The sequence below is a fragment of the Cydia fagiglandana genome, chromosome Z (assembly GCF_963556715.1).
Source record: "Cydia fagiglandana chromosome Z, ilCydFagi1.1, whole genome shotgun sequence".
Lineage (NCBI taxonomy): Eukaryota > Metazoa > Arthropoda > Insecta > Lepidoptera > Tortricidae > Cydia > Cydia fagiglandana.
This window is the reverse complement of record NC_085959.1, coordinates 705,104-719,159: the sequence shown is the minus strand read 5'-3', so window position 1 is coordinate 719,159 and position 14,056 is coordinate 705,104. Positions and strand designations below refer to the sequence as shown.

At 41.3% G+C, this 14,056-nt stretch overlaps 1 protein-coding gene across 1 annotated transcript in view; it reads right to left on the bottom strand.

Annotated features, from left to right (window-relative positions):
- Positions 1 to 2,108: 2,108 nt before the first annotated feature.
- The window catches only part of LOC134678970 (ADP-ribosylation factor GTPase-activating protein 1), a 52,483-nt gene continuing 40,535 nt past the window's right edge, over positions 2,109 to 14,056 (bottom strand). Inside the window, exons 7-8 of the mRNA XM_063537730.1 lie at positions 5,118 to 5,257; positions 2,109 to 2,268 (exon numbers count right to left, since the gene is read on the bottom strand). Of these exons, the coding sequence (XP_063393800.1) occupies positions 2,121 to 2,268; positions 5,118 to 5,257 (288 nt within the window). The 3' untranslated portion in view covers positions 2,109 to 2,120. The remainder of the gene's footprint in view (positions 2,269 to 5,117; positions 5,258 to 14,056) is intronic.

Below are 14,056 nucleotides of genomic sequence, written 5' to 3'. Positions count from 1 at the left end.
CATTATAGGGTATACTACTATATATATCTGTTGATGAAAGTGTTAGAAATGCTTAGACATTGCATTTATTTTAAGCTGTAACTTAATATTGTTCACTAAGATACAGTAATGGACGAGACAAATAAGTACCAATATCTTCTACAAGCAATGACCCCAACTAGCAGCGTGTGAGATAGCGAACCTGAAGGAGCCCTGGTGTGAGTCATGCCCGAGTGCGGATATCCCAGTTGCCCGTGCCCGTCACTGTCAACGGGATTGGGACTCCTCACGTCTAAAGTTAGCCCATGCCGCACTCATCGAACAAAGCCCGGACGATACGAAGCATGCGCGCATTTTGGCAGTTTCGGCCCCCGAGTTGGGCCTCTGATTGAAAGCTCTCCCATCTAGATAAATTGGCACTGTTCTGGATCCAAGTAGCTTAAGGATAGCAATATGATTGAGGCTTGGATCCAGAATATGTGCTCCTCATATGTACGTGCGTGTGCGTCAGTTGGGCCGCCCTTGCCTCTCATGTTCAAGAAGCGCCGGCCGAATATTCCGCCACAGCACTATTAGTCTCACATTCAGGTGACCGCTGCAGGCCGGCGCTGCGGCTGACCAGGCCCAAGTACTCAAGCGCCGCAAATACTCGGCGTTGCTCAACGACTATGAGTTTGCGGCGCTCGCGGTTGTGACTTTGGGTCCGACATGAAAATATTCATGAGAGCACTGTCGGCGCGGCTGGTTGACACCGCAGGGGACCCCAGGGCTGGCGCGTAACTATTAAATGTTATATTACTTATGTAATATAACATTTTTTGCTATGCCTCACCGTTTAAGAGTTATTTACGAAAAACGAAAAAAAGGGACCTTTAATGTCAAATATCTCACTTCCGGTCAAGATTTCGATCGAGCAACCGGCAAATTCGGATTCAGCGGGGTCTAATTAGGTTAAAAAACCCGGTTGCCAAAAAGTAATATGATTTGCCAGTCGCATCAAGAAGGAGAGCGATTTTGAATTTTTATGTCTAGTCTCAAAAATACTTTTGGATAGTCCAGGGGACAGGGAAGATTTGGGCTGGTGAATTTTATTCGTCAATATCACCAAATTCTTAAAGAAACAGCTTTGCTTTATACATAATCATAAACAAGAGATAGATAAATATGGACAATAAGAAAAAAAATACATAATTTCATCATGTGGACATTTAAAAGTTGATTCACCCATAAATATGAACAATAACAAAAAAAATCCATAATTTCATCATGTGGACATTTAAAAGTTGATTCACCCACCCGCAAAAATTCGAAAATGAGTACCATGACGACTTTTACGAAAATTGCATAGCCGCCATCTTGGTTCCAAAACGAACATTGTTTTTAAAATCTGCATCCTCAAAAAATTTTGAAACAAGTATCATCACTACTTGTATGAAAAAGTACAAGACCGCCATCTCGATCCACGATCCCTCGCACGTCGCAGTGGGTGTGACTGTACTCACGTCAGATCTAGTTGTTGAGCCAGTCCCAGCTGTCCTCCTGCTTGCGTATCTCGAGGTCCTTGATGTGGGGGGGCGGGCTGCACACGGCCACGTGTGGCACGTCGCAGTGGGTGTGACTGTACTCACGTCAGATCTAGTTGTTGAGCCAGTCCCAGCTGTCCTCCTGCTTGCGTATCTCGAGGTCCTTGATGTCGGGGGGCGGGCTGCACACGGCCACGTGTGGCACGTCGCAGTGGGTGTGACTGTACTCACGTCAGATCTAGTTGTTGAGCCAGTCCCAGCTGTCCTCCTGCTTGCGTATCTCGAGGTCCTTGATGTGGGGGGGCGGACTGCACACGGCCACGTGTGGCACGTCGCAATGGGTGTGACTGTACTCACGTCAGATCTAGTTGTTGAGCCCGTCCCAGCTGTCCTCCTGCTTGCGTATCTCGAGGTCCTTGATGTGGGGGGGGCGGGCTGCACACGGCCACGTGTGGCACGTCGCAGTGGGTGTGACTGTACTCAAGTCAGATCTAGTTGTTGAGCCAGTCCCAGCTGTCCTCCTGCTTGCGTATCTCGAGGTCCTTGATGTCGGGGGGGCGGGCTGCACACGGCCACGTGTGGCACGTCGCAGTGGGTGTGACTGTACTCACGTCAGATCTAGTTGTTGAGCCAGTCCCAGCTGTCCTCCTGCTTGCGTATCTCGAGGTCCTTGATGTCGGGGGGCGGGCTGGACACGCCCACTTGCGAAAGGTCACGGGTGTCCAGGTTGTTACGGGCCGCCACTGATGGCTGGACTTGCTCGTTCCTTAAAAAAGGTGTGTTCATAACTAAAAAACTAATTTAGCTATAGTTTTGGTGACCGACGGTTTGGTGCACCGACCCGACCTTTAGGTTACATTACAAGATCGCAGACTCTTATAGCTAGCTGGCAAGCACAGTCTCTATTGATTCGGGTTTAGTGTGGAAATCTTATTTAATCGTTGTTAGCCCAAGGGTATCGTGAGCAGCCTGCGACCTTCAAGGCCAAGAAAACGTTTTCTAGGATACTACTATACTTCGTTTTTTTTAGCATTAGAAATAAGGTAAACAATCTTGATGTGTCTTTTAATTGTAAAACACATTTTAAAAATAAGTTACTGCAAATATGTAACAAATATGAATCTAATACGATCATTTATATTCTTCTGCTTTCAAATACTTACTGATTTTTAAAAAGCGTTATTCAATTAAAAGACATGTCGAGTTCGCTTACCTTCCTTCAAGTTCATTCTAATGCTAAAAAAACAGGTCAAGTGCGAGTCGGACTCGCGTGTCAAGGGTTCCGTACATCACACAATTTTCAACAATTTTTTTTTCTAGGTACGTGAAACGTCTTGAAAAACGCGAATGGGTCAATCAAAAACCGGATGTAACATGAAGTTTTCTGGCGTAGTGGCTTATATCTCTGCAACTATGCAAAGTAGCTTGGATAGGAAGATTAAATGCCGAACAATAGTAGTACAGTGTCCAAATGTGAAGACTGAAGACCGAACTCCGCGTAGAGCTTAATACTCGGAGCGTCCGACAGTCGCGCTTCCTACAACTTCCGCAAGTGTTTTAAAAGCGAAGGCCGAAGAGAGATAATCGTACAGAGTGGCCGCCAAAAAATAAGTGCATTCCCGTAGCCAGGGAGGTTTTGGGACTATACTGAGCAACTTTTACTATGGGGCTAAACCCGAAATGGCGAAAAAAAATGTATCGTCCTATAGAAAACGAACCAGCCAAAATGTATGAAACAGCAAAATTTTTCTTCGCGATCTCGGGGTTGCACGTTGGCAACCGGAATACACTTAGTTTCTTTGGCCACCCTGTATAATAATGCTTTTTAAAACACGTAACAATAGTAACCTAATCATCAGTACTACAAGTAGGTACCATTGCGGCTGTGTGCCAGATACAGCCTAGTCGCATTTTTTGTCTTCAGTCCGACTCACGCTTGAAGCTGAAGGCACGCCTCTTCGGGACGCTTCGGGCCTTCAACCTTATGCGGATATCGGCCTAGAGCCTTCGAAATAGCTGTCTACATCACGTTTCACTTAAATCATTGCGGCTGTGTCCCTAAAAAAACCTAACCGCATTTTTGTTCATAAATCCGACTCACGCTTGACTCTAGATTTCTAATAGGTCAAGTCAAATCTAATCTACTTTAAGATCTCACATTTTTTTAAATAACAGCAATTGTTATAGGTATCCAATAAAGCAAAGAAATAGAGTTTAATACTTGTTTATAATGTTATTTTGTTCCTATAAATACATATTTGGATTTTGCATAGAACTTGGCAGTGGCACTCATTTAGATCTCCATTCTTTTTGCGGCGAGCCCCACAGCCAAGCATAATTTTTGTATTGAACTTGGCTCTCCTTTTTTACATTTATGTTTTTGGTGGGATAATATTTAATGAAATTATCTAATGTAGCATGGTCAATACTACATTATTATCTAATGTAGCATGGTCAATACTATATTATTATCTAATGTAGCATGGCCAATACTACATTATTATCTAATGTAGCATGGTCAATACTACATTATTATCTAATGTAGCATTAGTCACAATCGTCGGTGGCTTTCAATGTAGAATGAGTGACGAAAGCAGAATAGGACTAATTTAAGAACTTGACGAAAAACGAACGGGACGACCCAAGACGATACCGCTTACTTCTGCGAAATTCTTTCTAATACTAAAAAACCGGCTAAAAAGTCGGTACATTACCCAATTTTCAACAATGTATTTTTATATGTGGAACGCGAGTGAATCGCCTTAAAACAACCCGTAGGGGCGGATCAAAAACTAAGTACTTAGTCCGACTCATGCTTGACTGCACATTTCTAATAGATTTTCCTGTCATCTACATATAGGTAAAGAACTGTAGTATGGGGCAGGGATCCAAATTAAACAGCTGATGGCGTATGACTGATTTATTCCATCTCATGCATATCTCCAAGTACCCACATTATATTTATAAGCATACCCACTACAAGAACTATTTTGTTTATTTTCTTTTCAAAATTTTAGACCCAGTAGTTTCGGAGATTAAGCTCCCCCCACAATAAGCTCTTTCATTTGATATGTAACGTGATATAGTTTGAAAAACTTCATTATTTAATTTTCTCATTATATGCTCTATCTCAAAAGTAGCCTCCAGGTATAAAATTTATTTGTTTACGTTACATGTCCGTCTTTGGGTCACAAACTTACATATGTGTACCAAATTTCAACTTAATTGGTCCAGTAGTTTCGGAGAAAATAGGCTTTGACAGACGGACAGACAGACGCACGAGTGATCCTATAAGGGTTCCGTTTTTTCCTTTTGAGGCACGGAACCCTAAAAAACGATGTTTAATGTACGAAATAAATATCATTTAATATTTTAAAATCACATTATGGAAGAAAAACTTAATGGGAAACTAAAATTATCCCAATAAGCTCTAGTTCAGATGGCTAAAGTTTTGAGGTCCTTTAGGATACTCACTGCGAGTAGGGCTCGGAGGGTCACTCACCACTGCGAGTAGGGCTCGGAGGGTCACTCACCACTGCGAGTAGGGCTCGGAGGTGGAGCTCCGCATGACCCCGTATGACTGGTACAGCAGGTTGGAGCCTGAGGGTCACTCACCACTGCGAGTAGGGCTCGGAGGTGGAGCTCCGCATGGCCCCGTATGACTGGGACTGGTACAGCTGGTTGGAGCCGGCGGAGGAGCCCCGCCGGGTGTCAGTTGTGCCGCCGAGCGAGCTCCAGCCACCGCGGTTGTTCACCTACAGTCAAAATATGAATTAAATACCTATAAGATGTTATAAAATCGTGACGTAAAATAGGGAACGTGCGCGTTGTAGAGTCTGCCATCTAGTAGCCCATAATCAGAACCTCGGACTATTTCTCTGTTATGTTTGAAATGAGACAGTCCTTTGACAAACTATCATAGAGTAACTTATATAAACTATATGTGAGTCGCTTAACTTCAAACTCGGGTAAATCCATCTGTCAGATTATGCGATTTTGGTATTAAGAAAACGTAATAGGGTAAATATTTGCTGAGAGGGTCCAATGGATTTACCCGAGTTTGAAGGGGTGTCATTCTGAATCCCTAACAACGTTTGTCCTAAAGTCACTTGCCCTAACTGGTTTGTCCTAATGGGCACATGTCCTAACGATCAATTGTCATACAGATTATTTTCCATATTGTAATGGTTAGCCTAAGACTCATTTGTGCTAAACATTTGTACCATAACTATCAAGATCCCTAATGTTTTTACCATATTCTTCGAAATCCGTAACAATGTTTGTCATAAAATAACATGTTCTAACTGTTTTGACCTAAGGGCTATTGCCCTAATGATCAATTGTCATAACATAACAGTTACTTTTCCTATTGATCAATTATCATAACAATTACTTTCCATAATGAATGGTAACGAACTGTTGCCAGAAAAGCGGGTTAGGTTAGGTTAGAACCGTGACCCTCGCAAAAACGAACTGCTGCCACAAAAGTGGGTTAGGTTAGGTTAGAACTGCGACCATTGTAAAAACGAACTGTTGCCACAAAAGTGGGTTAGGTTAGAACTGTGATCCTCGCAAGAACGAACTGCTGCCACAAAAGTGGGTTAGGTTAGGTTAGAACTGCGACCATTGTAAAAACAAAACGCAATAGGGAAATCAAAATTAGAGCATACGAGTGTAAGTCAAGCAACGATAGGCTAAGTAAAATTAGGTAACATGATGGTTAGGATATATAATTTTTAGGCCTAACAATAATTCGGCAAAAAAGAATTATGCTACATAACATTGGGATAAATACTCAATATGGAAAGTGTCATTAGGGAAAAATATATTAGGACAAAAAAAATCGGCCATTCGATAATAGGGAAACCAAAATTAGGGTATACGAGTGTTAGGACAACTGATCATTATGACAAACAATATTAGGGAATGCAAAGATAGGAGAAAAGATTTTAGGGATTCAGATATAGATCCAGTTTGAAGTTAAGCGACACATGTATTGATTGACAATTTGGGACGTTATGGTAATAATTGTACATAATAAATAACTAAGTGCATTTCATACTTTTTGCTGAAAAACACTATAAAGGGCCGTTTAAATGTATTGTTGTGTGTCTGGACATCCCATTACATCGCGGGACAATCAACATAAATTGAATAAAATACAATTTTACAGCTTTCCATCGGGTAGCACTTTTTTACCTTGGATGTTGTAAAACGAAATTTATGAATAAATGGAGTAAAGAAATATACGTAAGTATGATAATTACTTAAACCTTAAACACACGTAACTGATTCGGTCAAATTGCGTTTTTTGAAAAACTAATTATACCCAGCCTTTTATGAATGTAGTATGATACCTTAGGGCAGCGGTCGGCGACCTTTTAGCAGCCAAGGGCCAGATAGTAGTTAACGGAGGTGACGCGGGCCGTACTTTGTTAATATTTATGACTTTATGAGACATTGTCGTTTGTCACTATTACATACAAAATAGCCAAGGCGGCTCCCGGGCCGCAAGTGATATGTTCACGAGCCGCATGCGGCCCGCCGGGCCGCAGGTTGCCGACCGCTGCCTTAAGGTATGGTGCTTTACGCACACTAGCGTCTCTTCCCCTCCCCCTGACGCATTTGCATTTTTTTGCATGAAACGGTTCAGTTTTTTAAATTTTTTGAGGAAAGTATACATTTTAGGAAAAAAATGTCAATGAAAGAAATAATCCTTAATAACTTCTTATAATAAAAAAAATCATATTCATTTTTTGACGTGAAACGTCTTTAATAACCCGTAGTATAGGTGCCGGACCAAAAACCAAGTGTAACGAAAAGTGTTATGGCGCGGAGGGTTATATCTCCATAACTATAATACCTATATGCACAGGGCGGACACGCCATACATCGAAAATCATTTGCGTTTATATGTGTGCACGGCACGTCTGTACACGCGTCATTGTGTGAGTAAGTGGCTTTTAGGGCTGACTCGTGCAGCGCGCGGGGAAGGCGAAGCCGAGGCTTGCCGAGGCTGCGTTGCATAATTCGACCGAAATACTTAAAAAAACAAAATATAGGTTTATGTTTTATTTCGCTCCAATTGTTGAATTGGCTTTGTCAGTTTATAGTCCTGCACGTACTTGGACTTTAAACACGCCATTATTAAATGTACCTTATTGTTGATGCCTATTGATTATTTTATATAACATACATAATTAATTCTTAAAATCTTAAAATCAAATTAATAATCAAACGCGAATGTCCCGCGACCAACAAGTTCTTTTTTGTGAAAAGAGTGTTAAACTAAAAATAAAACATTTACGAGGAATATCTGTGTAGAAGGTCTAGTTACCTTAGGTACTTTAAATATTAAATGTTGGCTTAACATTCACAAATTCAACGAACGGGTTTTAATTCATATGATATTATTATTTTTACGCAAACGTATAGCCTTATTTACTAATACATATTTCGTCTCTTTGGAAAACTATATTATTATTCATTTCTACAATAAGTAGGTACCCGTACATCGCACAATACACCGGCATTTTGAAAGTTGCGTCATCGCGTCGCGGCGTCGCTAGCCGAACTGAGCGTACGTCAGGAGTCCGTCAGAACTCAGTCGCGGGGCGAGGTAATCCGAGTCGGGGCGGGGCGGTGCGTGGCCGTTCTGTATGATAATACTATTACTTATTCTGTGCTATATGTATAGTTTTGACATCATTGTATAGACGAAAGTAGCCATTACTCGGAATTACATGTGCCGCTGACATAGATGGCGCCGATTCTACGCTAGAAACGACGCAATAGGAGCTAAAATGACCCTTATTTGCAGTGTTCATTTAGTAATGACTCATCAGCCCATTAACCGATTTTGGTAAAATTGGTGCCATTTAATAGAACTTATTTTATTTAAATGAAATATGAGTAAAATAAAGCAGGCGGAATTATAATAGGCTGCTAAAACATAATAATGTGACAGTTTTTACGGAATTTTTATCACTGCTCTTATTTGAGGCCACCGTGTACGAAATTTAAGGCACAAAACTAACGAAAAATACCTGAAATAGTAAGTTAAAGTAATAACGGTCCTTTTAATACCACATTCACCGTGGTAATACATGCTTATCTCCTCAAATAATGCATTAGAATCTATGGCGGTGCGGTGGCGCGAGTTACTTTGATAGAACACATAGAACGTATGACGGCTGCTTGACAATCCCGAGTTCCTATTGCTAGTAAGTATATAGTAATAGTACAGTCATTATATCCAAAAAACCGGCCCTACCCGTGATTAATTAGTTCTTGGATTTTTTTTTCGTAGGTCCCTCGCGGGGGTCACTGGGAGTGTAAATTCAAAAAGTAGGCTTAATCAGGCTCCTGCGTATATTCGAAAAATGGTTTTTTTCCAAAGAAACGGTTTTTCTTCAATAACTCGGCCATTTTTGATTTTACAGTAAAACCGTAAGGACAAAAACTGTAGGAAATTTGATTCTCTACAAGTTAGTCCAGTCATTATATCCAAAAAACCGACCTTTCCCATGAATAATCAGTTCTTGGATGTTTTTTTCGTACGTCCCTCGGGGGAATCACTGGGAGTGTAAATTCAAAAAGTAGACTGAATCAGGGTCCTGTGTATATTCGAAAAACGGTTTTTCTTGAATAACTCGGTCATTTTTGATTTTACAGTAAAACCGTGAGGACAAAAATTGTTCAGAATTTGATTCTCTACAACTTCGTTTCCCTTCATTTATGCCGTAAAGCGTGGAACATAGGAGATAATGATAATATTTTGAATTTGTCGCGTTTTTCAGGTTTAATTTCTAAAATATCGATTTTGGGGGAAAGAAGGTGGGAACCAAAATTGTTCAGAATTTGATTCTCTACAAGTTTAGTCCTCTTCATTTATGTCGTAAAGTTGAAAATAAACGGGACGTTGAAAATATTTTGAATTTGTCGCCTTTTTCAAATTTTATTTCCAAACTATCGATCCTAGAAGAAAAATTGTGAGGACCCAACTTGTAGAGAATCAAATTTTCTAAAATTTTTGTCCTCGCGGTTTTACTGTAAAATCAAAAATGACCGAGTTATTCAAGAAAAACCGTTTTTGGAATATACACAGGACCCTGATTCAGTCTTCTCTTTGAATTTACACTCCCAGTGATTCCCCCGAGGGACGTACAAAAAAAATCCAAGAACTGATTATTCACGGGAAGGGTCGGTTTTTTTGATATAATGACTGGACTAACTTGTAGAGAATCAAATTTCCTACAGTTTTTGTCCTCACGGTTTTACTTTAAAATCAAAAATGGCCGAGTTATTGAAGAAAAACCGTTTTTTTGGAAAAAAAACCATTTTTTGAATATACGCAGGAGCCTGATTAAGCCTACTTTTTGAATTTACACTCCCAGTGACCCCCCCCCCCGAGGGACCTACGAAAAAAAAATCCAAGAACTAATTATTCACGGGTCAAAATCTATAATGACTGTACTATAATCTTAGTTAGGTATTTTCTGATGTACCAATGTAAAAAACATATTTTAGAAAAGGTCACTTCTGTGGACAATACTATAAAAGGTAACGAACTGTGGTTCATATATATCCCGTTTTTCTCATTTGAGTCTGTACATCTGAGTACTGAATAAAATATTCCGCCTGTAAAGGTGCTACGTAAAAAAATGCTTTTAGATTCCCTTAAATGCGATGCTTACAGGAAAGACACCAACAAGTTTGCTATAAAACGTGTATTTCCCGTATAAAATATCTATTCTCGTAATTTTGGTGTGTTATTTACAAAAAAATTGCACCTGAAAGGGATAAGTTCGCCTTTGTACTAATGATGTGTTCTTTCATGTTTTATGTTTCTTTTTGTACAATAAAGTATTTTACTACTACTACTACTAATCGTTACATTCATTACTCCAAAATGAATTGATCATTTAATTAAATACCTAGGTGTGACGCTGTAATTAATTATTTTAAAATAACCTATCAAATGCTGTATTCAAGTTCATTTAGATACAGTGAATCATTGTGACCCCAAATAATCTTTACATATAAAATTTAAGAAATTACTCAAAATAATTATAATACATCACGAATTTGCAAGATGCGCGACTTCGGTATTCAAACACAAAGCAATAGACAGTACAAGAGTCTAACTAAATGCGAAGGCCGAGCTCCGCGTAGGGCCGAAGGCCCGAAGCGTCCAGTCTGTCAATTCTGTGTTTAACTACTGACATACTGAACGCTTCGGGCCTTCGGCCCTACGCGGAGCTCGGCCTTCGGCCTTCGCATTGACATTTGTACTATTTAGTGTAGTAAACGAAGCAAGTTGTTGTATGGAGACCCATGCATTAATTTCTCAGTCGATGAAATTTTGCTTGGTTATTGTATAGTATGAGCCGAAACTAACATATAAATATCCAAAAACAACCACTCCTAAGTTAGGTTACGTAAAAATACAAATCTGTTTATATATTGAACCGAGTAATTCCTCCGTCCAAAATTATTTTACCAAATAAGTTATTTGTATCAGTATGTGATACTAGAAAAAAATCTAAAACTTTTGTCAAACATGAGAATATTTTTTTTATGATAATTCCTCTTTTTCATCGGAAAATTGCTCTGCCATTTTTTCCTTCTTATATGATCTTAGAATATAATTTGGCGTAGTGGGTAAGAAAATCCAAAAAAAAATTCATATTTCTACCCAAGTTTATGTATTTTAGAACTATAAAAAACTGAGAGTGGAAAATTTCTCAGCCTGATTTCTTTTTAAATATATACTAAGTAGTCACGTATATACTTAAATCCAACATATCCAAAAGAACTGTCATCCCTTGTACACCCCGCTCTCTATACACTGCTCCCGATATGTTTAGTTTTGAATACGCTCGTTATTTTTTTGGATGTTTTATAGTTGAATGGAAAGAAAACTGTGAACTTAATTCAATAAATAAAATGGATAGAGAAATTTTCCACAGCGAGTAAAAAGGCAATTTCTGAAAAAAAGTATAGTTACATGGTAAATTTTTTAAATTTTCAATTTGTATGTACATATAAATCGGCAATAAAATGGCATTCCAGTGAAAAAATTAGACTGAGCAATTTTCCAGTCCAAGCCACGCCAAAAAATTATATTTTGTTAATATTGGTATTTCTGCGGGGATTTTTTTTTTGATATTTCATATATTGTTGCAATACGTTACATGAACATGTCCGGAGAAGAAAGTTTAAACGGAGCAATTTTCCGTAAAAAGATATTAACGATTTAAGACTTTAGGTATTTACTTAAATACCATTATTATTATTCTTTGGAAACTTATACAATACTTCTTATTTATTGATACTTTATCATACTGTAAAGCTTTTTCTGGCTGAGGAATTACTGCGGGGTCCACTACCTTTATTTACTACACCAATTGTTCTGTGATAAAGCACTGACATCCTGGACATTTCGGGCCTTCGGCCCTATGCGGTGCTTGGCCTTCGGCCTTCGCACTTAGACATTTATACTATTGTTCTGTATTAAAGCACTAACATCCTGGACGCATCGGGCCTTCGGCCCTACGTGAAGGTCGGCCTTCACATTTAGACACTTGTACTATTGTTCTCTGCTAAAGCACTGATGTCCTGGACGCTTCGGGCCTTCGGCCCTACGCGGAGCTCGGCCTTCGACCTTCGCATTTAGACACATGTACTATATTGCTCTGTGCTAAAGCACTAACATCCTGGACGCTTCGGGCCTTCGGCCCTACCCGGAATTCGGCCTTCAACCTTCGCATTTAGACACTTGTATTATTGTTCTGTGCTAAAGCACTGATATGTCCTGGATGCTTCGGGCCTTCGGCCTTCGCATTTACACACTTATATTATACTATTGTTCTGTGTTAAAGCACTAACATCCTTGACGCTTCGGGCCTTTGGCCCTTCGCGGAGCTGGGCCTTCGGTTTCGCATTTAGACACTTGTACTATTGTTCTGTGCTAAAGTACTGATGTCCTGGACGCTTCGGGCCTTCGACCCTACGCGGAGCTCGGCCTTCGGCCTTCGCATTAAGGCACTTGTAGTATTGCTCTGTGCTAAAGCACTAACATCCTGGACGCTTCGGGCCTTCGGCCCTACCCGGAACTCGGCCTTCAACCTTCGCATTTAGACACTTGTATTATTGTTCTGTGCTAAAGCACTGATATGTCCTGGATGCTTCGGGCCTTCGGCCCTACGCGGAGCTCGGCCTTCGGCCTTCGCATTTAGACACTTGTACTATTGTTCTGTGCTAAAGTACTGATGTCCTGGACGCTTCGGGCCTTCGGCCCTACGTGAAGCTCGGCCTTCGGCCTTCGCATTTAGACACATATACTATTGTTCTGTGCTAAAGCACTGATGTCCTGGACGCTTCGGGCTTTCGGCCCTACGCGGAGCTCGGCCTTCGGCCTTCGCATTTAGACACTTGTACTATTGCTCTGTGCTAAAGCATTAACATCCTGGATGCTTCGGGCCCTCGGCCCTACGCGGAGCTCGGCTTTCGGCCTTCGCATTTAGATACTTATACTATTGTTCTGTGTTAAAGCACTAACATCCTGGACGCTTCGGGCCTTCGGCCCTACGCGGAGCTCGGCGTTCGGCCTTCGCATTTATACACTTGTACTATTGTTCTGTGCTAAAGCACTGATATGTCCTGGACGCTTCGGGCCTTCGGCCCTACGCGAAGCTCGGCCTTCGGCCTTCGCATTTAGACACTTGTACTATTGTTCTGTGCTAAAGTACTGATGTCCTGGACGCTTCGGGCCTTCGGCCCTACGCGGAGCTCGGCCTTCGGCCTTCGCATTTAGACACTTATACTATTGGTCTGTGCTAAAGCACTGATGTCCTGGACGCTTCGGGCCTTCGGCCCTACGCGGAGCTCGGCCTTCGGCCTTCGCATTTAGACAATGTACTATTGTTCTGTGCTAATGCACTGATGTCCTGGACGCTTCGGGCCTTCGGTCCTACGCGGAGCTCGGCCTTCCGCCTTCGCATTTAGACACTTGTACTATTGTTCCGTGTTAGAGCACTAACATCCTGGACGCTTCAGGCCTTTGGCCCTACGCGGAGCTCGGCCTTCGGCCACCGCATTTAGACACTTGTACTATTGTTCTGTGCTAAAGCACTGATGTCCTGGACGCTTTGGGCCTTCGGCCCTACGCGGAGGTCGGCCTTCGGCCTTCGCATTTAGACACTTGTACTATTGTTCTGTGCTAAAGCACTGATGTCCTGGACGCTTCGGGCCTTCGCATTTGGACACTTTTACTATTGTTCTGTGCTAAATCACTGATGTCCTGGACGCTTCGGGCCTTCGGCCCTACGCGGAGCTCGGCCTTCAGCCTTCGCATTTAGACACTTGTACTATTGTTCTATGTTAAAGCACTTAAATCCTGGACGCTTCGGGCCTTCGGCCCTACGCCGAGCTCGGCCTTCGGCCTTCGCATTAGCGGTCCACACCACGTTTCACGTCAGCCATAGCGGCTGTAACAGGGATTTTACTTAGGGTTCGAAACTCATTTATTATACACGGTGTAACATGAGGAA